This window comes from Dasypus novemcinctus, chromosome 12, assembly GCF_030445035.2.
Source record: "Dasypus novemcinctus isolate mDasNov1 chromosome 12, mDasNov1.1.hap2, whole genome shotgun sequence".
NCBI lineage: Eukaryota > Metazoa > Chordata > Mammalia > Cingulata > Dasypodidae > Dasypus > Dasypus novemcinctus.
In genome coordinates this window covers 8,488,234-8,512,728 of record NC_080684.1, presented here as the reverse complement: position 1 = coordinate 8,512,728, position 24,495 = coordinate 8,488,234, and the positions used below count along the sequence as shown (strand labels likewise).

General features: G+C 37.3%; 1 protein-coding gene across 14 annotated transcripts in view; it reads right to left on the bottom strand.

The window, feature by feature from the left end:
* Positions 1–24,495, bottom strand: part of LOC131280552 (mucin-19) — a 129,653-nt gene that overhangs the window by 30,099 nt on the left and 75,059 nt on the right. For 12 of the 14 annotated variants that reach the window (XM_071218763.1, XM_071218770.1, XM_071218766.1 and 9 more), the window contains 26 exons: positions 24,227–24,319; positions 23,480–23,564; positions 23,196–23,330; positions 21,623–21,772; positions 19,622–19,716; positions 19,087–19,213; positions 18,243–18,489; positions 16,598–16,650; positions 16,398–16,498; positions 16,012–16,163; positions 14,763–14,901; positions 13,637–13,741; positions 13,348–13,542; positions 12,509–12,748; positions 12,284–12,440; positions 11,140–11,265; positions 10,109–10,250; positions 9,407–9,438; positions 8,834–8,863; positions 7,787–7,828; positions 6,797–6,841; positions 5,381–5,419; positions 4,535–4,630; positions 3,963–4,034; positions 3,131–3,196; positions 1,713–1,778 (listed from right to left, as the gene is read on the bottom strand). In XM_071218763.1, the coding sequence (XP_071074864.1) occupies positions 1,713–1,778; positions 3,131–3,196; positions 3,963–4,034; positions 4,535–4,630; positions 5,381–5,419; positions 6,797–6,841; positions 7,787–7,828; positions 8,834–8,863; positions 9,407–9,438; positions 10,109–10,250; positions 11,140–11,265; positions 12,284–12,440; positions 12,509–12,748; positions 13,348–13,542; positions 13,637–13,741; positions 14,763–14,901; positions 16,012–16,163; positions 16,398–16,498; positions 16,598–16,650; positions 18,243–18,489; positions 19,087–19,213; positions 19,622–19,716; positions 21,623–21,772; positions 23,196–23,330; positions 23,480–23,564; positions 24,227–24,319 (2,830 nt within the window). The remainder of the gene's footprint in view (positions 1–1,712; positions 1,779–3,130; positions 3,197–3,962; positions 4,035–4,534; positions 4,631–5,380; positions 5,420–6,796; positions 6,842–7,786; positions 7,829–8,833; positions 8,864–9,406; positions 9,439–10,108; positions 10,251–11,139; positions 11,266–12,283; positions 12,441–12,508; positions 12,749–13,347; positions 13,543–13,636; positions 13,742–14,762; positions 14,902–16,011; positions 16,164–16,397; positions 16,499–16,597; positions 16,651–18,242; positions 18,490–19,086; positions 19,214–19,621; positions 19,717–21,622; positions 21,773–23,195; positions 23,331–23,479; positions 23,565–24,226; positions 24,320–24,495) is intronic. The other 2 variants (XM_071218764.1, XM_071218769.1) reach the window with 2 other exon arrangements.

The window sequence follows — 24,495 nt, the reverse complement described above, 5'->3', positions numbered from 1 at the left end:
CAATTTTATGTATTACCTCATATTCCCCTCAGAAGTAGGAAATAAAACTTCCCTATTTTGTATAGGAGAAAATAAAGCATAGAAGGGTTAATAATCTCCATAAGAACATGCAGCTGGTAAGTAGAGTGCTCTCTGCCACCAAAGAGCTTTCTAGTTGGAGGAGATAGGCAGACAATTAAAACTAACTAACCAATCAACCAAATTGCCAAACAAGAAAAGTGTCACAGAACTAGCATAAAGTGATAGAAAGTGACAGGCAGCTAATTTAGATCATCTGGTAGCAAAGCATTGTCAGACAACATACCATTTGTTTTGAGATAGACAACAAGAAGCAGCCAGCTATGTGAATCTCTGGGGAAATAACACTCAGGCAGGTTCAGAAGGCCAAGACCAAAATGAGCTATGTGTGCTAGCGAAGCAGAGCTAGAAGGGAAGCGCAACTGGATCATGGGGTGTGAGGAGAAAGCATCAGAAGATATTTTACTAGAGAGATCAGTTAATTTGGTTTATACATAAAATGTTGTTCCATTCACTGACATAAAATTTCATGTATTGAGTTAATGTGTATGGATGGAAGTGATAACATATTGAGTGCAATTTCTCTCTCCCTCTTCCTCATTCCCTACTTCTCTTCCCCCTCTCCCTTTCTTCCACCCTCTCTTCAAATCAGTGAAACAAATTATTTTCTGAAATTATGTTTTTCTATTTTTCTCATAAATTTATTCTAGGGTATATTAAGCATTGCTGTTCCCCCAACCTAGACTTATTCTGCTCCCAAATACATTTTCTTAGTCTCATAAGTTTAAGGCTTCTCACCAAAAAAAAAGACAATAATCCCTTTGAAGAAAGTAAAGGTATCATACCTGTGTTTTGGTACAATACGTGAGAAAATATTAAGCACTAAATAAAAAACGATTGGCCTGGAATGGCTTTTCTTTAGGGTTTCCAATATTAGATGTATTGTAAAAATTTTTGCCTACACTTTAAGCAAAGAACTCTCACATACAACCCCATGATTCTTTTTATTAAAGAAGTTGTGAGTTTACAAAACAATCATGCATTACATACAGGATTACCATTCATCACCTCTCCACCAACACCTTGCATTTTTGTGGAACATTTGTTAGAAATGATAAAAGAACATTATCAAAATATTACTTCTAACTATAGTTCATAGCTTACATTTGGTGTATTTTCCCCAAAAACAACCCTATTGTTAACACCATGTATTAGTATTGTATATTTGTTATAGTTCACGTCAATGTTTTCATATTTGTACTGCTAACCACACAGTCCATTTTCCACGGTGGGTTTCACTGTGTTATACAGTGTCATGTCTTGTACAATCCATCCAAAGTGTATTATCATTGACTTGGTGGTGAATTTAGGATTATTAATAGTACAAATACAAAAATATTCTATGAATTAGAACAAATGTGCATCACTATGACAAGGTCTTAAGAATATGATGATAAATGGGAAAATACAACTAATGTAACTTATAAGCTATATTTAATAGTAATATTGTAATGTTTTTGCATCAATGGCAAAGAAGGTACTATGTCAATACTAAGGGTTAACAACGGGGTATAAGGCATAAGGGATTTTTCCTTTCAGAGTAATGAAAACGTTCTAAAACTGACTGAGATCATGACAACACAACTGAGCAATGATACTCCTACTGGTTTTTATTCTCCCTGTTATTTTAGTACCTGGTGCTCCAGATGTGTTTTCAGCTGCAATGCCAGTGGTTGCTACCTCTGGTCCTTCGGTTGTGCCTAAAGACAAAAACCAATGGAGTGTTTAATTAGAATACCATGAAGATCTTTCTCAAAATGCCCTTTGGTCCTATTTATGCCATTAAGATAGGAATTTTCCGTAATAGTTTCTTAATATTTAGGTCTTTGATTGAATATATGTGTTTGAGAATCCATATAAGTCCCTTCTTCTGTGAGCTTATAAATCCCTCCTAATTGGCATCTGACCACTTGCAACACCTTAGGTCTACCTGTAACTGACCTGCATTGTTTCCAGCAGTCTCGGTGATGAGTTTGGTTTTTGTTTTTAGTATATTATTATTATTGGAATAATGAAAATGCTATAAAAATGTTTACAGTGATAAATACACAACTATGTGATTATACTGAATACCATTTATTGTACACTTTGGATTTACGCTTTATCAATAGGTATCAATAAAGTTGTTAAAAAATTAAAAATAAACATAAGAGTACACAATACAATGAACTGTATTGTAAACAATGAGCTATAGTTAATAAAACAACTATAAAAATGTTTTTCATGAACTGTAACAAATGTACCAGACTAATGCAAAGTGTTAATAATAGGATGATAAATGGAAACTATTTTATGAATGATTTTTCTGTAAGCCTATAACTTCTCTAATAAAAAATATGCTGCCTTTGGGTCTGATATTATATATAATATGTATGTATATATAATTTTCCATGTTTTCCATATTAAATTTCAATCGTATTAAGGAAGTATACTTTAATTTCTACTTTACTGAGTGTTTTTCTCCCAAAAATATGGGAAATTTTTATCAAATACAACTCCAGGGTTGCTCCAGGGGAAACCCCAGGTGTGGCTTAATTTTACAATGGAAAACACAAAGGTCAGGTAATTAGAGCAAACATTTGATCATCTGATTAGTACGTCTTGAAACATGACTTCCCTTCATTCCCCTGAAAATGAATATCCCTAAAATTTTGCTCAGCTTACTAATGTCTGAGTGAAAAACAGAATAATTCTATCACTTTTATTCCCAAATAATCAGTTTTGGTCTTAGCAGAACTGCCTCTAGAGCATCTATTCCAATTTTTTCATTGAATATTCCTCGATTTTTATGTTTTGCCTTGCACAATTTTTGCCTTTTGCGTGTGTATAAATATCAATTTCTCCCCCTCAAAAATGGTGTTCTGTGAGACCAAGTACCTCACTATTCTGTGTTGCACACACAATAAATATTTCTTGATTTATTTGATTTCTGTAGTTTTAATATTATGCAAATCATTAAATTCCCTAGGCAACTTTATCACTGAGAAAATCTTCAGTCAAGAAATCACATTTCCACAGCCTGGATTTAGCGATGATTATGCTCTTTCAGTACCTGATGGTTCAGAAGCATTTTCAGCCACCGTGCCAGTTGTGGCTTCATTTTCCCCTCCAGTTGTTTCTAATTGAAAACAACAGTGCCCAGTCTACATTAGAGTTGCCAGATTTAGCAAATAAAACTCCAGGGCACACACTAAAGTTTAAATTCCAGACAAACAACAAATAACTACTTCCCAATTATTGCATGCCCATACTTCTATGAAAAAGTTATTCCTGTTGATGTGAAATTCAAATTTAATTGACATCCTATATTTTACCGAGCAACATAAACAGTTATGATGAAAATGTTCTTAGGAGAAATTTCACAATTTGGGGGGGTGGGGTGAGGAGAGGAGCAATAGGACTTAAATTGCACATGATTATTTGTCCTAAAATCATAGGCTTTGAAACCATAGCCGAAGTTAAATTCACTTAAACTCTCCTAAGCATTTGGGGTCCCAGCTAAGCTTGTGATGAAGCACCACTGGAGCATTCAGACAAGTCTGGGTTTTGCCTGCTTGATTCCCAACGGTGCTGGAGAAAGTAAAAGATGGTCTAGCTGTGACTCCACTGCCTAGTCCAGTAACAGTTCCAACAGACCCCTCTGTTACATCTGATAGCCACAGACTTCAGATAGCACCTACATTATTGTGGGAACATGTACAGTACTTTTCAAGGGGGGGATTGAAGAATGGAGGAAAAATAAAAATCTTCTAGAAAATGTTAATCATTTATACACCACTCGTTGGAAGGCAGTCAGTTAGCACGGAGTGAAACCAGCAGGGTTCTGGTCAAACGCTGTTGTTTCCAACAAAAGCCATGACCTCTGAACGACATCCCCTACTCACCTGACTTGTCTTCAGATGGAGTGACTTCACCGCTTGGTGCTGTGGCCGTTTGGCCAGCTGATACTGGGGCCTCTTTCAAAGTAAGCAATAAACACACGTCACGACTTGATCACACCGTGCAGCTCACGCATCTCTCTGCTTTCAAGACATCTCCTGTGTATTTGTTCGCACTTCCTAAAAATCACCTGGCTGCTTGTTAAATAGACAGATATCCCAGCCCAGTGTTTCTTGACCCAGTTGTACATCGAGGCCAATTGGGGGGCTTTTAAAACGACTGACATTTTAAAACGAGACTAAGGATGGCTGTCTAGTTCAGACCCTCTGTGGATACCTGTGATGATGCAGGTAAGTAACCGAGCTCCCTACCTTTCTCCTACTTTCCTGGCCATTCTTCACAACGCTGCCACACTGTGAGACACTTGTGAAAACACCCGTGATCTTACATTTTAGTGCCCTAAAGGTGATAATCGTCTAAAGCTGATACTTTTCTCTTGAAAAATGCTGTTCTGAGCAGCACTGCCTGAACACCAGTAGCTTAGCTGAGCGAGTACGCTTGGCTCGGAACCACTTACCTGACACGCCCCCAGGGGTGGCAGTGCTGCCCACTGTCCCAGGTGTGCTGGCACTTTCAGCTGTTGTGGCAATGAGAACTGGAGCTCTGGTAACACCTAAGAGAAGCAGAAAATGAACTTCTCATCTAAAAGTATACTTGGACTTTATGGCAAATGACGGGTATAATGGTCCAGTGAATTCCTGTAGAAAATAGTGACTCCACTGACTTTCTGCCCAGAGTTCCCTAAGACTTTGTTCTAATATTATTTTCTCTAAGATTTTGGTTTAGTCTTTGCTACGGTATTTATAAAGACGTGGTCTCTGGAGCTTCAGCTGGGACACATGAAGTCTTCATACATTTGTTTCAGGGAATTTGCTTTAAAATAAACAGAACCTTAAGCCTAATCACCCTGACCCTCAGAGCTGACTGTAACAATGACATAAGTTTATGATGAAAAGAGCCAATTCAGACTTTTGCACTTAAAACTATCAGAAGAGTAGCTTATATCATTAGACACATAAGATTTCTCTCCATCTGTGTTCATTTTTTTAAGTTTGAGTTTACATCGTTTAGTAGTATTTTGTACATACTATGTTAATAATTAATGATAAGAAAGAAAATGCAAGTGAAATCCATACTGTAACCTGCCAATACAGACTCATCAGAAACAAAGTGAATTCACTTTTTCTTGTGGTGGTGGTGGTGAAGGCTAAAACCATGGAAAAAGCTTGATAAATTACTCGTTTGAAAGAATTTTTGAAAAGCCAAACTTTCCTATAAATTCTTTTAAAAACCCCAGAGTTACTGATAACTTATACTGTTAGGTATTTTTTCCCATATTAACCTGGGGAATTAATATACTCACCTGTAGTCAAAAGTTCAGGAAGAGAACCTGGACTTGTTCCTGGAAAGAAAAACAGAAATGGTGTGTGAATTTTTCTGACCTCAAGAGAAAAAACTAGAAAATTTGCTGACATTTAATAGTTTTCAATATTTAAGAGTTTGCCATATATTTGGTATTTAGGCTAAACCATATTTTTATTTTCGTTTTAAAAATAGTGACAACTTACTTATCAATGTATATATGTATTGCATGCTATGTGTAAATACACAACACATACCTATTAGCTGAATTCTACTAAGAGTAAAAGGAATAAATACATATTGACAGTGACAAAGTCAAGTTTCTGTTAAGCAGAGGCTGATTATGATTTCTTTGGCTTCCTTCTGCTTCTGATTAACTTTATGGATGGATATTTTTCTATTAAGTAGCGTGTGATCTATAAGGGTTCAGAAGGCAAGGATATTTTTGAGAATTTTTTTTAAGATTTATTATTTATTTCTCCCCACCCCCTCATTTGGACTTGCTGTCTGTTCATCTTCTTTGTTTCTTTAGGAGGCACCGGAAACCAAACCTGGGACCTCTGATATGGGAGGGAGGCACCTAATGACTTCAGCCACCTCTACTCCCTGCTTTGTTGTATCTCTCATTATGTTTTTCTACTTGTGTCTCCTGTTTAGACAGCTTGCCAGACATGTCCATTGCACCAGCTTGTCTTGCTTGTGTTCTTTAGGAGGTACTGGAAACCAAACCAGGGACCTCCCATGCAGTAGGTGGGAGCTCAATTGCATTAGCCACATACACTCCCTAAGAGTTTATTTTTATAATCTGATATATCAGGTTTTAGAAATCAGTTTGAAGTTTCCAATAACAAGTACTGTGGATTTTCAGTAAACTGCCAAGGGAAAGGACCAAGTTTTTCATCTTGGTATTCCCAACACCTGCCCTGTTGGCATGAATATGATAGGAATTCATTAAATGTTGGTTGAGAAGGACTGTAAATGTCACAATAAGACTTTCTTAATTTCTGGTTGACATAAATAATGATGAGTCAGTTGGTCAGTGTAAACTTATAATTCGTTTAAGTTAAGAGAAGGTAGCTATATGACACACACAAAAATAAGATATTGAGCCACAGTGCTAAATTTTTGGTCAGCAGTGCTGTTTAAGGTCTTTATTTTCCTCGTATTTTCTTTTGCCTTTAAGATACTGAAACATACTCAATGAATTTTAAAGTTTAGGTAGGAAGGCAGAATGGCAAGCTATACTGGGAAGATCCTTTAGATGAGCAGAAGGAAAATTCAAACCTAGAATTTTAACAAATATAAATTGAAATTGGTTCTCATATATAAGTTGCTCTAAGCTTTGCATATGAAAAAATTTTTTTTGATATGTGTAAAAAACACTTATGGGTATTTATTGGTTTTCTAATTCACCTACCTATTGTTTCACTGCTTGATGTTGTAATCACTGGAATGGATGCTGCTAAATTTGAGAAAACAATGAGAAAAAAAATAAGTTTTCAGAGGAAATGATGCTTCTGAGAATATCTATGGTCATATGGGTCAAGTTGAAATTATCGTTTCAAAGAAATTTGATCAATGAATGCATGCCATTGATGAATAGATGCCAAAGGTTAAGAGATGCCAAAACATGAAATCTTTTAAAATATAAAGATTACAAGTAAAAGGCCAAATAACTATCATTTTTATATATTTTTTTCAAAATTTCCTCTAAAATTAAAAAAAAAAACCTCCTCTAAACATATTTTAGAGGCATAACTCTTGAAAAAGAAGTTTTTGATTTTTCTCACATACACTTTTGATTAAGTTGTGAATGGCAATTATAGTTTACCTGTGCCTGAGCTACTAGTAACCAGTGTAATTGCTATACAAAGGAAGGGAAAAAATAAATGGAAATACATTTTAAAATGTTATTGAAAGACATGGCTAAAAAGTATTTATTTAGTCATGTTTGGAGATCTCTAGAATACAAATAAATGATTACATGAAAAAGCTAAGTTCATTATCAGATGTTTACAAGTTTCAATAAACTTTACAAAACTCTGCTGGCCACTGTTTTAATTATAAATCATCCAATTAAAGTTAAAATTTTCTAGGTGTTAGTAAATGAGAAAATTGTAAATTCTTTTCAAAGAATTTAACATAATCTTTAATGGAGCCACTTTCTCCAAATCAGTAGTATGCAGAATTTTCTTTTTAAAGCAGATAACTTCATTATAAGAAGCTGTTCTTCATTCATATTAACATTAAATGTAGACCCTGCTTCTTAGCATTGGCATTTCGGAAATGAATAAATGGAAAATTACAAACTTGAAAAAAGGGTGAAAATGACCGAATTGCAAGTTCAGTTTGCTGCTAATTTAGAAGCTAAAAAAATTTTAAATATATTTATATATATTTTTTTTACCTGCTGTAGTGCTTATGATTGAGGTAGCAGTAGTAGTAGAAACTGTACAGGGAAGAAATATTTGTGAAAATAAATTACTTGAGTAATTTCTGCTGGGAAATTTGTTCAAGAAACAGTTGTCATAAACTAAAATTAAATTTTCTGAAATTGTGTGCCAAGGTGAAGTGACAAAACAATTTTCCACTTAAATCAATACAAATAACACTGCACATTTATTGAGTGCCCATCACAAATAATTATTTTCTGTTATTACCACCTACCCAAAATCTCAGAGGAATTTTGTAAGGCTATTTAAGAGCCAAGAAATAAGGTTTGGAACCCTGACGTATGGTAGCTTAGTTTCAGATAAGTGACCAATGATAACTAAAATTTAAATAGCATTTTACTGAAGATCACAAAACTTGAAACATATTGTCAAATCCTAAGACTTTCAATCTACTGTACTCTTTCTTATTTGATAACATCTGCAAACAACCAAAAGGAAATAAAATTCCTCCCTTGAATCAAACAAGGCAAGAATGTTTTAAGTGTACTGAAGCAATTCTAAGTATACTGTTATTGTTAGTAAATTAAATGCCCCGAAACTAAAGTTAAACTGCATTTTCACAGACTCTTTGGATTAGGCATAACTGAAAAAGCCTTTATGGCTTTAAAACATACATGAATTAACTATTTTATTTGTTTTCAAAACTTTTCCCAGTGTGATCATGATATAAAAATATTTACTTCACAGGAGACCATGCTTCTTTCAATTTCATTTCACTTATTTCAATTATTATTTTTTAAATTTCAAAATTAGAATGATTATATTTAATAACCATAGTGTATCTGTTATATCTTCTAATCACAGTCCTAACTTATTTCATAGGCACATAATGGAAAAATATTTCAACACATTTTCTAGTAACCATTAATTTCAGTTTTAAATTATTTTATATCTGTATGTTTACATCATATCTTTTACTGCAAAGATTTATTTTCGGCTATAGAGGATTACTCACAAAAAGAAATCACAAATACATATCTAAAACATAGGAATGACTTTACCTGCTACTGTTGAATTTGATGAATCAGGTTCTGGAATAATTAGACATTACTATTACTGACAAGAATGAAAAAATGTTGAAAAATTTTACATCTCAAGTTATCTATGAGCCATCTGACTCTCTTTATTTCACTTCTTGTAATTTCTAATACAAAAATAGGGAGTAGCTAACGTATTCTTTTGAAACTTTCTGTGATTTGTTTTAAGGACATGTCTCTCTCCTGAGCAATCCTTCAGTTATTCACTTCTTTCTGCACCTTTCCTGTCTTGGTTAAACGATCTTGAGCGATTCCTCACTCCCTCAATTCCCAGAATCTGCACATGGGCAGGGGCACACTGCCATGGAAGAACTGCTCCCGCGGACCAGCCATCTCCCCCTGCCAGGCTCTGACACCGACTTGGTGGCACTGGCTTAGAAGAGTGACCCAACCTGATCCCCCGGGGGTGAGACTGTGCCACGCCACTGAGGGGCAATCCAAAGCATTTGGGAACTGCTCCTCTGCTGCTGCTGAAGAGACCCCAAACCCCTCATCTCATCTTTCCAAAATCCATCAGTGAGAAACAGAGTGACTCACCTCTGCACTCCAATTCCCCTGCAACGCAGGAGCTAAAAATCAAATGAAAAACAAGGAAGGCATTGAAATTCTCATTCCCAGTGATCTACATCTCACAAATTAAAAGCAAGTTAACAGTGCAAATCAACACAGACCCAAAGACAACAGTAAAGAATGTTCTCCCCAACAACACGCTATCAATTTAAATAGACTTTTTAGTGTGTATTGTTTGTCTTAATTATTTCCCTGAGGAGTGCTTGGGACCTCAAGGGATCGTTTGCAGTCAAGCTGTAAAGTTAGTGCTCAGAAGTTCAGTTTCAACATTACTTTGATGGCCACGATTCCCTCATGTGAACTCATCCATTTTCCACGTGACTATCTGAGAGCCTGTAAACACGATCTTATATTTATAGATTACAAGTATTTACCCTAACAGTCTAGTGGCAGTTCCAACTCTATCTTCTCTTCTGCATTATTAAGTTCATGAGCAAGCCGTTTGTTAATGTGTATTTCTTTGAAAACGCAAAATAACAAACATAAATGCGAGAGAACTGAACCTCAAGCTGACCTCCTCCTTTAGAAAAGACTTGAGATAGAGAAAGAGATAGAATGTAGATAGACTGTGGATAGAGATGTAGAGGTAGATCTAGACACAGACATAGAGTGTTCTAAATGAAAATGCAGGGGAAGAATTGCCTGTCGGAAAGTTATTAGAGAAATTACCATGTTCTTCCACAATTATCTGTGATAGTTCCCCCTGCAGGTATGATGTCGTTGTAGAAGCAGCTGCAGTCAGACAATCTGACACATTTCATGGTGTTCTCATCCAGATAAGGAGCACTTTCGGGGCATTTGGCGTAACAACCTGTGTGTAAACATGACCAGCAGTGCATCTCTGTTTTACTCTAGTTTACTCATTATTTATTTGGAAAGTTACTTAAATGATTCCACATGCACAGACAACAGCAAGATGACCTCACACTCATAATGAAAAATATGTAAATGGACCAGGGCTCAGACCTTTTTTGCATTGAAATACATTCTAAGAGCTCACAAAGTTTGGCTGATGTAAGTTTTTGGTTTTTTTTAAATCTAAAACGTTTCCTAAAGTGTTTTTTTTTAATGTTCTCCTTGCTTTAATGTCAGACGTGATGGCAAACATAATGTGAAGCTTTGATAAATATTGTCTTGTAATGCGAATGTCAATTCTAAAAACATCTAATTTTGTAAAGGTGGGTGAAAATACAGAAGTCATATAGAATAGGCTGAAAAGATCTCAAAGTCTGATATTTAACACAGAGGCAACTGTTAGAAAATTTGTGCATCATCTTATTTACTTGGAACTTCTTTTTTTCTCTTCTCAAATATATAACGCTAAGAAAAGTTGGGCTGTTTAAACAATGTGGAATGCAGTTAACTGAGCTCTGTTTAAGTGAGAATTATTTTATGTTGCTCGCTGAAACTGCATTCTCACCAACTACATTATTTAACGGAAGGCAGAAAGGTTGACAGTAGGATCATTTCTTCTCTCTCTTTCCCTCCCCCTCCCCCTCTTTCTGTCTCTTCACTTCTATCAAGCAGAGAATTTACGTCTAAGGAAAACGTTCCTAATGTAGAAACATAAATGTCATGAGAAATATAAAGAGCCACTCATCAAATTACAAATGCAAGACCCCAATTTTGGAGAAACTATTTTCCAGCAGACCAATCAATATCATTTGCACGGTTTGACGGGCATTATTAAAACGTCTTACCTTCTAAAAGTGCAGAAAACTTCTGCCCAAGGACCTGATCTTTGCAAGTTTTTGCAGTCACCGTACCACAAGGTTCATAATGCCAGCTGCATTCCCCGGGCTCGTTGTAATAATCGCAGTAGACAGCTATAAATGAATTACATCCGGTTACTTCTGTTCAATTGTTGACATTTTTCCAGAGCAGACTTTTCCAAAGCAGACTTTAAAAAAATGATTTTCAATGATTTTAATGATAAACAGACCTGAAGTCTATCCTTCTGACTTGTTAAGTTTCATGGCTTTGTTATCTAAATTGCCATGAGTCAAAAAAATAGCCACACAAAAATAAAGGAAGCATACTGAGTAGTTCAAAATAGTGCTCTCCTCTGACCTCTCACACTAATGTTGGTCTGAAGTAGAAAGATAAATATTAATTTTCCCAAGGTAAGATGTTTTAGGTCATATTCTAAACTCATGAGTTTAATGTTCAAGCTTAAATTGGAAAAATAAATCTCAGGAAAAAATAGCCTTTGTTCATGTATATAGAACAGGTCCCCAAATGAGGTAATTAAAGCTGTCAAATTGGTATAATGCTGCGTATATCATTTCAACACTTCTCATGTGTGATGTTTGTACTCATAAAATGTTTAGAAGGAAACATAAAATGTTTAGAAGGAAAAGAGTTGACAGTTGACTGATTTCTATGAAGTTTATCCCATTCCATATATATCAAGATTCAATTTATATTTACTTTATAGTTCATCTTGAATAGGACTCTCTACGAAAGCTTTCAAAGAGGTCAAATGTGTCAGAACGTCAACCACATGTAGTGTGTGAGGTAAAGGTTTAGGAATATGTGAATATACAAGCATGGGTAACCAGTCCGCTGTTCGTCAAAATATGAATGAGGTATTTCCCTTCAGCGTTCACTGTTTTTTCTAGGTCAACGCAAGCCTTTTGGAAACAAAATCTGAGCTTGAAGTACCGTGCCAGGTGCGATCTGGGTTTTTAAATAGGTGTTCTCCCACTATCAATAAACGCACTCAAATGTGTTTTAAACTTCCTGAGTGAAATAAGGTGCGCTCTACAGAAAGCGCGAAGGGAAGCTGCGGCCTGACGGAACCGCGCCGGCCGCTTCCGAGCGCCGGCCGCGCGCCGCACTCACGGCAGAGGTTGGGCCTCCTCCAGGGCACGCAGACGCCCACGGCGCTGCACGCCTCCGCGTACATGGCGACCGCCGTGCAGAAGCCCAGGTACTTCCCCTCCATGTCGCAGGCGCAGGCCTCCTCGACGCACGCTTCGTAGTAGGCGTTGGGGTCCACCTAGGGGGGCACAGCGAGTGAGCGTCGGCGGGACCCCGGGCCAGCCGCCGCCGCCGGAGCAGCGCTACCTTGCTGTGGCAATCCCGGAAGGTGCTGTCTCTGATGATCTCGCATTTCCGCACGGCCCAGGCTTTGCAGTAGGGATTCGAGTCGCACGGGAAAACCTGACCTATGGTGTCTGAGCACTCTTGACTCGTTTTCCAGCTATTTCCGAATTCCAGCGCGCCGGCAGCTAACGACGAGTACCGTGTCGTGAAGTCATCCTTGAGGTCGCCGTTGTTATTTCCACAAAGACCGCAGACTTTGCCCTAAGTCGGTCAGACGGGAGATTTGAAAAAAGGAAAAGGGTTGTATGAATGGCCTGTTTAGATACAGACAGACACACAAAGAGAAATCAGCCAGGTGTATCGCACTGTGACTCTACTTTAAGTTCCAAATTTGAAAGGAAGCCAAAATCTGGGCATGACTCCCATTTAATCCAATGTATCCTATATCATAAAATGATCTAGAATCAAGATAAATGCCTTAAAATTGAAGAGATAATTACATTGGCTAGCTTCAAGTTATAACTAAGCAGATTCTCAGGTTCTGAGACTATTTGCTCCGAGGAATACATGTATTTTTGTACAGGCCAACTACCTCGAAATCGTATAACTTGATGATCTCAAGTAACCGTATTTAAAGGAAAGTGCCTCAGGTTTACTGAGTTTATTTTTTATCAAATTCTATCATTTCTTGCTAAATTTCATGTTTCGTGATAAATCTGAGTAGAGGTGGAGGGCTTGTTATTATAGCAGCGTTTGTCATTCACCAACCTCCCACTCTACATCTATAATACCCTGTCTCCAATTTTCAGTACAGAAATGGCTGTGCTTCCCCATTAATCACTGATTAGTGGTATACGTACATTCCAGCGTGGATCCAGTATAACAGAGATTCTTGTGTTTTTGTCCCAAATCAAGGTTATCCCATTTACAAATTTCAGAATCAAGTACAGGCCGATGGTGTGTACAGAGTAGGCGTTCACATTGAGCTCGCACTCCTTGCTTTCCGTGGTTTTGACCGCGGTTACTTTACCATCTTGCAAGACAACATTCTGGTCCTGTGCATGGAAAGATAGACGCGAAATAATATCCGTTTTATTTGGCTGCCCATAATTTGAGGGAAAAAGTAAATAAGGAAAAATCATACTGTACCTGAAAAGCAACTACGATTTTTCTTGAGCATGTAAGCCCATCTTCACAGCATGGGACGCTTTCAGTTAAAACTCGGAATGTGCCAGTTTCACGGCCACAATAATCCTTAAAAATTAAATCATATGACAGTTTGTGAATATCATGGATTCAACTGCAATATTTGTACCACACAAGTATTTCTTCTAGAGTGTGACATCTTAAACTCAGTAAAGCACCATCGGCTGGATTACAGGATTTCCGAAAGACAATAGTTTAACTACATTCACAGGGGGTTAGATGTTATCCGCTATAGTTACTTCACTTGACTCTGCCCCTTTGCTACTACTTCTACCAAAGTTTGCAATTATAACATGGAATATAAATATTTAAATTACAGATGCTTATAATATTATTTCTAGCCTCTAAAATTAGCTAACGAAAGATGTGTTTCTTTCCCTCAGTGATTTTTATGAAAGTTGATGGTCAATCAAAACTAATCTATAAAAACAAAACAATCCAAATTTCTCCCATTAGGAATTACTTAGGCAGTAGCTTGTTTTTAACGTAACAAGAATTCTGGAATCAGATCTGGGTTTGAATATGGCATTCCACATATTAGCTTAAATTGTCTAATCTCTCTAAATCTCAATTCTTCATCTGCATCGTGGGAATAATAATATCTGCCTTGCAGGGTTGTAATGATGAAATGTGAATAACAAATTATATATATAAATCGTTTGGCATGATAAGCACTCATAAAATATTAACCACCCTTGTTGCTGCTAGCACAAGCGTTAGAATAATAAAAATATCTAACATTAAGCACTCAGTAGATTTTCCAATATTTGCTATAATCTGGTGTCAAGTAGGGGCTATCATCCCCATTTTATAGATACAGAAACTGAGACACAGACAGAGATTAAGGAAAACGCCTGAAGTCACACAGATTGTGATAATTTTTGAATTTAAAATCCAGGCTGAATGCCTCCAGAATCAGCATTACATTGTTACATTCTCTGCCTTCTAGAAACACAATGGCATTTTTAAAATTTCTAAGACTTCAATCTCAAGAATACAATTCTCCAAGCCTCATCTACAAATGAATAAGAAGTATAGAAAAATTGGGATAGAGAATACTCATAGTTACCTCGAGAAATGAATACTGGCAGAGGCCATCAAAGCTGTAACTTTTTCCATCAAAAGTTCTAACATGACCTTCCCCATAGATGTGGCACATAGTCTGACATTCATTTTGTGTACATTCCCAAGATCCCTTTACGCAAGTACTAGAAGAAAAAAATGATAGATTTGTGGTAATTCTATTGCGCCAGGATTTGTACACTCTTTTTTTCTCCCCCTGTGCCAGTGACCCCCTCTTCCATCCATTCTATTCCTCTCTCCCCTCCCCTCAGGGCCTGTGGCAACAACCCAGCTTCACTGCTGGAAGGACAAGATTCACAGATACCTGCAGCAGTGCTGAGGGCTTGACGCTCTAGTCTGTCCTCCCCCACTGGGAGCCCCCCATGCTCTCGAGAGACACTCTGAGAACGTCAGGCCTCCCCAGGATAGGGGTACACCACCTTCCTGCTCATGGTATGGGTCTCCACCCACTGATATCACACACGATGACAAGATGCGCTCTCACACTCCCTAGCAGCCTGCCCCAGGTGCACCCTGTGCCAGATGCTCCCCATTCAAACACCTTAAAGCAGTAACCCTTCCTGATATTTTCTGAAGAGTTTTCTCAACATTATAGTTTCAACTACATACCTGACCATCTCCCACATTCACCTGCTCACCCCAAACCCTCCCGCTAGTCCATGGACCGTCTGACCCATCCTCCCAACCCTAGCCCCCCTCAAGCCTGCAAAGCCCCACCCATTAGTATCCCTATACCCCCATCTTATCCCTTCACTGCTCAACTACTTACCTCCACTTTATCATAGATTTAAGTGATTTTTTTAGATTTATTTCTCACACGCACACACTCACACCTCGTTGTTTGCACTCGCTGTCTGCCCCCTGTGTTTGTTCATTGTGTGCTCATTTTCTTTTTAGGAGGCACCGGGAGCTGAACCCAGGATCTCCCATGTGGTAGGCGGCTGCCCAACTGCTTGAGCCACATCTGCTTCCCCACTCATATAATTTTTGTGAAGAAGTACAAAACAATGTTTCATAATGATGTGTATTTTACAAAGTTGTCTTCATGATGTTGCATTATGTTCATTATATACAATATTATATAAAATTTTTTGAAAAGAAAAACATCTCTAACTACATTTTACCATTAATTTTTTCCAGTATCCCAAAGTATGACTTCTTCTTTATCATGTAAATAAGGGTAGATTGCTCATTTTATAATTTCCAAAGCAAAATATTAATCTTTTGATACGCACCATTCATTGCAGCCAACCGAGGTGACACTCCCTTGCTCATATTCTCGTCCACCAAAAGAGCAGGGGCAGTCATCAGGAAGCACACATTTTCCTTTGGAATTTCGAACCATTCCTATTGGACAATAGCACCCACGTTTGCAAGACAAGTCGTCCTATGGGAATAAATATAAGTATACCATGAGGCACTGCTATAATCATGCCACTCCATCAGAATTTATTTATTTACAATTCATAAAATACCAAGACTACACTCGAAGTCAACATCTGATACATCAAAATAACACACAATTAATCAATTGACCTAATTTTTCCCATTGATGTTGCAGTTCCCTTCTGCCTCGAAAAACAATTTTTAAAAGGCCAAACTCCGATGCCGTGTCACTTACCTCAAAATTAGGTATGTTCCGAGTGCTGCAGGTCCTGTCGGTTCTTCTCTGAGCCTTGGGGTCGCTGCAGTCGACATATTCAGCCCCTCCTGAACAGTTTTCTACAGGACAAAGGAAGCCAGTGTCAATCAAGGGCCCTTGAGATGTTTATTTTCTCCCAAGTAGATATTTTAAGTTTGGACCGAGATGTCGACACTTACGTAAGGTTAGATCAATGGGAATCTCGCAAAGAAGAATTCCATCCCGACAGACACTGGGAACAAAAGAAACGATACGTTTGAATGTCAGATTTCAAGGACATTTTCTGATCACACGGTTACTAGGACTTGAACCCCCCATTCATAGTTCGGCTGAGTGACCCATGGTCCCCAGAAGATGCATGAAATGCACCAAAGTGTAAGAGGGAGCCTGGTCAGTGTGACAGAGGGACAGGCAGACCGGTTTCCAGGGTCATCAGGGGAAACGTCATGGAGAGGAAGCCTGGCTGCTGATGAGGAGGAAGGCTCGGTGGAGGAAGACACTGCTGATAAAACACCAGGCTGTGTTCTGCAAGGTGGGGGAGAACCGGGGGAGTTCCAAGACTCTAAAGGTCCTGCTTGGGTGGAAGGTACGACGCAGGGTAGGGAGAAGTGGTAAAGGTAGGTAGACAAAACTGACGTGCTCGTTTGTCTATACTCTTCAGTCCACGGTCAGGCATTAAAACTTCGGAGCAGGGAGGCAACAATCGGGAGAGCCCTTCAGGCCAGTCCCCCCAGGAGCAGTGCAGGAGACAGAAGCCGGGAAAAGAGGAGCCAGGGAGGTTATCCCAGGGGTGCCTGCAAGAGCCGGTGGGGGTCTGAAGTAGACTAGTTAGGAAGGGAACTGTAGTTTGGAGGTGCTAAGCTGTGTTTCATTCAAAATGTAATCCGCTGAATCCCCCTGCTGAGAAAGAGAAAGCATTATTGTCTAACCCCAGCCAAACGCTTTGTGTTCTTTGCTGGGAAGGGATCGTCACCTATGCGATCCTTTTAAAATGGCCAAATAAACTTATTCATCGTTAAATGACACCTTCAATCACTAAGCAAAAAAAAGAAAGCACATCCAAAGATTTTTTGGAAAAGCCACTTCATTTTTCCTGTTACATTGTCAAGACTTCCTAGTTTTGTCTATGGAATTAGAAATATCGACAAATTGCTTTGCCCCTAAATTACAGAAAGCGTAGCCTCCTCAGCCGTTAGAAAACAGTCACAATGCTTCAACTCTTCAGAGGCTACCTACCAGCCATGAGCGAAATCCAAATTCCTGAGCGTGGCCTGGCCACCATTTGCATTTCTAGCCAACCATTTGGGCAATACTTTTTCAAGCATTTCCTACATCAACACATCCTCTTTACTGGAAGTCCCCTTCTACACCCCAGTGTTTTCTGGAAAAAGATTCATCCCATTGGACAACTCAAATGCTAATCTCCGTTATGAAATGTTCCTTCATCTCCTCAGCTAGCAACTAGCCTATATACAAATGACCATTATAAAAATCAGCACATCGCTTGGCCTGTGAGCACTCTTTGCTCCTCTTTGTAACGCCAGCATTCAGCACAAGGCCTGGCACATACTTAAGAAGTGTGGAACGATAAATCCCTAACGGCAACTAGAGAGCATTATCTGAATAGGAAATTATTCTGTAATGTCTCTATATAGGAGCTGGCAGAATATTTTTCTGCTAGTATTTAAAACCAAATCAGAATGGGATAAAGCAGTTATTATAGCCATTAAGACGCAAGGAATACGACAGATTAATGAAGACATTAGCTAACTTTAGTAAAATAGAAAAAGTAAAGATATGAGTGGACCAAGGAAGGTTTCATACCATTTATTGTTATCAATACGGATGACTTTGCCTGGTTGCATGACCTCGTCATTTAGGTAGCAGTCGCACTGAGATTTCTGAACACAGGCTCCTTCATTATTCTGGTACATTCCTTCAGGGCACGTGCATCCATCAACGGGGACGTCTTCCACATCACAGCTCCTATCTCTCTCTGACAGTGATCGGCAAGAACTATTGCAGGCTTTTACGTTGTACTTGAAAACTAGGCCACTTGGACACGAGTGTTCTGTTGGTAATGAGAATAAGCGCAGGGACTCAGTATACATCGAGGGAGGTGACCTATTTTATCTACCTTAGGATGGTGACAACGGAGATGGCGACATGTGAATGGATGTGATAGGATGTGGGCTATGAGGTGCTGTATAGGAGCTCTAAGAGGTATGTTTCTATAAAGTTGTGTGACTTTGTGTGAATTAAGTATATTTCCGAAGTGATATTCAAAACAAGGCAATAAATATTTTTAAAGCAAAGCCGAGTTTTATAATATGATAGTTGTGTCCCCAATTTATTTTTATTTGTTTTTTCTGAAAATAAGGTATTATTTTTGGGAGAGCATTCAAAATGCATTGGCATTCAGAATGTTGTTTAAATTTCAGCATAGAGTGTCGTATATATATATATATATAATTTCTGTATTTTTTATATTTGAATATATGAAATCAAGTGGTAAAAAATAACAAGGATTGCTCTAGGTTATTTATAGAAAACCACCTTTTAAAGAACCAAGTACACATTTATAAATGCTATACACATACTCACACACAAGGGACTATGGTAAAATTGAGGAGGAAGTAGAACTATCTAAGACCTCTGTACTGCTTACCACATAGTCCTGATCTCCATCCCATTATGTATGTTTCCTTCTCAGCACATGCTTTCACATAGTTGCCTAGCATTGTACACAGGCAATCTTGACTTTTTTCACAACTGCAAGTATATTTTTTGCATTCCTTTAAAATGAGAAACACATTTCTATTGCATCGTGGAAATATTCGGAAGAGCAAATAGGCTGAGCACGATCAGTTAGTTCATAACCACCCCTCTACCCTAAAAACTTGTCTTTGATATCTTGGGAATTTTATTTTCAAAAATCTGCAAAATAGGATATCAATTCTCAACCAGGTTGTCAAAGACTTTAGAAAATATGGAGAGAGAAAATTATTCAAATTTTTTTCTCATGTGGAGTTGTTTTCCAACACCATTTACCATTACTTTTTGTTAGTATATCTAGCAATTGCAGTTACCTTAGTCTATTGACAATGGCTATTGTTTTTAAAAATTGTTAATGCCTCATATTTCTATTGACCCCTTGCAAAGTATTTCCCAAAAAAGAGCTGTTAATCGCTACTTTCACATACCTCAAGGTAGACTTTAGGGTCCACGATGGGATGGCAAGAAGCAAAAGGCCCCCTGGGATCCAGCAGCACTGCACAGCGCCTTTCAGCATACTTTTCTGGAAGAAAATTAATGTGCCCAAATGACTATCAGGAATGTCATATTTTTAATTAAAGGAATGAAAATTTATGAGAGCTTTGCCTTTATGTATTAAAATAATGGTGTTTTTAAAAGTTTCACTTTACTAAAGGCACTTCTTAGTTACTATTTTTTAAAGTAGCATGATATAAGCAGAAACAGCTGACAGTAAGGGGCGAAAACCTTTGGACTTTTCTCTGAAAGGCAGTTTCTACATACAAATTGGAATAAGTGGACTAGATTAATTCTTAGGTGCCTTTTAACTTCAAAATTTCTCTTTTGCCTAATTATGACAAGTTGTTAAATGAAGCCTCCAAAGTTGTTTTTTTTCCTTCCTGTAAACTCACACGTGTGTTTCTGAAGGTCATATATTAGGACAACTAGCACCAGTAATTCAAATACAGTGATTTGATTTGATTTGATTTCTTGAAAAGTGATGAATTGGAATCTACTTCATTTATAAATAACAAATATAGCATCTGGATTAGCAAGAAGATTTGCAAATGCTTAAGGATGATGGCCATGACTGGGGACAAACACAGCTAAATTTTTTAAAAATTATCTGTTGAGTGATTTTTAAAAGTTACTGTCATCTGAAAGCAATAAAAGAAGCTAACTTCAAAGGACTGAGTGAGACCGATTATTTCTAAAATGTTGACAAAATGGCTACCAGGTATTATTACTTTTATGTAAACATTTCTAACAGCTCATTGAAATACTTGCAATTTTCTATATTTTGTTTTACTAAGTTAAACATAAAATCCTGAAAAGCCATTAATTCACCTAATTTATATATCACTCAACAATTTTGGCATATAGTCCACATAACATGAATTGGCTTAGTTTCTTATGAAACACCATTCTTTTGCCTACTCTCATTTTAATTGCATTTTCAAACAACACCCAAATAACAAAATATCATCACAATTAATGCCCTGAAATATGTATTATCACGTGTTCACTAATGTTTTTATTGACTCCTTTTTAAAGGACTCCTTTAGTAATTTTTAAATTCTGCTATAAGTTGGTCAGACTGTTTGAAATACATGTATTATTTTAGGAAAAACTAAGAAGTTGACGCAGTGTATTTTAATTTAGCTTCCATGGCACTCCTCCCTTATTTATTTATATGTAATAAGTAACATAAAATAAAGCCTTCATTAAAATCAACAATACTAGAGGAGAAATCAAAGCAAAGACTTGGATTCAAAATACTTGGATTCTAATTTTATTCCTCATTTATATGGGATAAGGAGACCATTATCAATGTCCGCACTAATGGGGATAGGAAGATCCATCAATATTCCTCACAGATTTTTGTGGGAATAAGTTGAACTACCATGCATGAAAGTCTTTGGTAAGATAGAACACATCATGCAGGTGTAAAGTTTCATTAATAAGATCTATACTTGTTTGTGGTTTGGTATAACTGCTATACACCGTAGCAAAAGTGAGGAGACCTCCCTGTGTCATTAAGTAGATAGAGCACTGTGGATGAGTCTTTCTATTTCTATCAAGAATCATTTCTACAACAACAGTGGGGGAGCAGGATTAATCGGATGATCTCTAAAGTCTAGCCCTATGGTTCTATATCACTGGGGGAAAAAATGTATGATGCAGGAAAGAGTGGGGATAGGAAAAGATTACTGAGATGGCTTTACAGTCATAGATGTGTTTTCTCAGTCTTAGGAAGTAAAAAGAAAACATTGCTTCTCAATGTAGGAGTACTTTCAGTCAACCAGACTTCTCTGTTGTATCCCCTAAAACTAGTACAAAAATCACAAACTAAAGCCAGGATTAGCCGATATACTCGTAATACCAGGGTAAGTATATAATTCCTAACACCAAATATTTAATTGCAGCATTTAATGTTCGGTTGAGGTTACCTTTTTCTATACTGATGCATGAAGCTGGGTTTCCTTTAGGACAAGGCATCATTTCCCAAGAATTAGCGAAAGCCTGAGAGGTCTTCTCCAATATATTCTGACTTGACATGAAATCATCTTCCACTTTGTTGTTGTAGGACCCACAAAGTCCTGAGCACAGAACAGAGTTTAACGTTAAACCTACTCAATCTTTTGGGTTCATAGGCTCACTTCATATTCAGTTCTTTGGTCAAATCAAAACCTGTAGAAGCTGCTTGAGAATATGTCTTAATTATTTTGTATACATATAAGTGAAGTTCCTTGGCACTTCAGATTAAATCCCCATTTCATTTAAAAGTCAAGGAACATAGGCACACCATTTGCCAAAGATACTAACTTTTTTCTGTATGTTTTAACTTAGCCTCCCTTGACAATTTAATAGTAAGCATGCTTACAATTAGGAAATTTATGCACATTTTCCCTGATTCACTATGGAGAGTGAAATCAAGGTAAGGGCTATAAAGCCTTCCTGAGTTGGACTCTTTTGACCCACAAGTTACTTTTTTTTTTTTCCTGTGTGTAAACAAGTCACTTTCTCAAACAAAGGTGCATTGCCAAGTCTTGGACATTCTATAAATTAATACTTTTGGGGGGATCTTTCCATCGTTTCTTGTTCTGTTGCCTTCTACATGCCACGGCAGTATGTACAAGCTGATTTCTATAGTAGAGGACCTCAGTGATAGATATAACTATGTAACCTAGTAGAAAGACAATTAATAATGTAGCTTGTATTTGAAACATGATTTTCAGAAGGGTTGTATATATAATTTTCCATTTATTCTTCTATAGATCAAAGCCTTTGTAATGTGTTCTGCAATGTGGCAAATAATATATTGTCAAATCTTACAGAACTAAAGTCTTAATTTAAAAACCTCAAAATATTTAAATTGTTGAAAATCTTCTGGGAATAGGTTTAGTAATAAAAAAAGCTGCCTTTATTATGAAAACCAAGTTGTAATTGTTTTACTACAATGTGGAAGGAAAGAATAAGTCAAAACACTTTGTGGGTTAGGGTCATTAATAAAGAGACAGTCTGAAACTACAATAAATATCAGTAACTTTAGAGTCTCAAGAATAAAAAGAGGGAAGTGGACCTGGCCCAGTGGTTAGGGCGTCCGTCTACCATATGGGAGGTCCAGGATTCAAACCCAGGGCCTCCTTGACCTGTGTGGAGCTGGCCCATGCGCAGCACTGATGCACGCAAGGAGTGCCCTGCCACGCAGGGGTGTCCCCCGTGTAGGGGAGCCCCACACACAAGGAGTGCACCCCGTAAGGAGAGCCGCCCAGCGCGAAAGAAAGTGCAGCCTGCCCAGGAATGGTGCTGCACACACGGAGAGCTGACACAGCAAGATGACGCAACAAAAAGAAACACAGATTCCCGTGCCGCTGACAAGAATACAAGCGGACACAGAAGAACACGCAGCAAATGGACACAGAGAGCAGACAACTGGGGGAGGGGGAGGAAGAGAAATACATAAAAAAATAAATCTTAAAAAAATAAAAAGAATAAAAAGAAAATTTCCAGAGGACTTACCTACAGTGTCTGTGAATTGGTTAGGTGGCATGGAAATATATAATTGCATCTGAGGATAAATTTGTATTTGCATTTTTACATGAAAGTATGTTTCAACTTGAAGGTATGAGGAAGATGCTTTGAAGATCTGTACTTCTGTTGAAATAATTATTAATATTAATTAATAATAACATTTTAAAAGTTCTTAATTTCTTAGGCTATTTTAATATCTGGTAAAAACATTTAATATCTGTTCAAATAAATGAATGCATCTTATACTTATTTTTAAATGCTATTAAACTTACCTGGGTAGTGAGTGCCTTGATTTTTAATCTTGTCATTTGTGACTGTGCCATCATTATTGAATATATATTTGTCAGCTGAAACAGACTAATATTTAAAAAACATCATTAGTTCACATTCATTTATTATATTGATTTAATGCAATTTGTGCCAAAAAGCACATTTAATTTGATCCAATTAATATGGGTATATATAAATGTGTATGTATGCATAAAATATAGAACATTTTTAATCCATTTCTCATTGTTTTACCTCCTTGTTTATCATACCAACAATATGAGGCAGATTGTAAAAGAATCTTCAGCCCTAATTTGTAAAAGAGGAAACTGAGTTCCAAGAAGTTGATTTGACTTTCCAAAGGTTAAAATAGTTTGTAAATGCCAAAGGCCAAGCTAATTGTCCTTCCTTCTCCTTTATGTCTATCTCCACATATACTATGGATTCCCAATACATGAAATTCTAAACAAGGCATCACTTTTTACAATGATCCATAAAGAGTAATGATTTAATAAACAGGGAAGGTTGATCTGTAATTAGCATATTAATCATATGTCTATAGTAATTCTAATATACTTAAAGATCCTGGGATCTGTTCACCTCTTACAGAATTTTTATTGGTTTTCCTTGCCATGTAATTTATGCTTCCAGCTTACAGAGCAAAGCCTTATTCTTCAACATCAAAATTTCTGAGTTTGCGCAATAGTTGATGAGATTTCCCCGTGAGTAGATTGAGAGAGCGGGTTACTTACGGAATTCAGGAGAAGTGTAACACTGTTTAAGCACGTTCCTGCCTGGCCGTTGGGACAGGGACGAAGTTCAACACTAATAGACCAATCTTCATTCTGTTTTTAAAAAAAAACATGTTTTTTTATTAAAATATTTTACCACATGGCCTTACCATGTGATTCATTATTAACAGAGGTTTGAATTTTTAAATATACATAGTTCCTATGGATACTCTGCTCTGAAAATGGAAACCTAATTCAGTTCACAGCACAGTCTCAGGATCTGCCAAGAA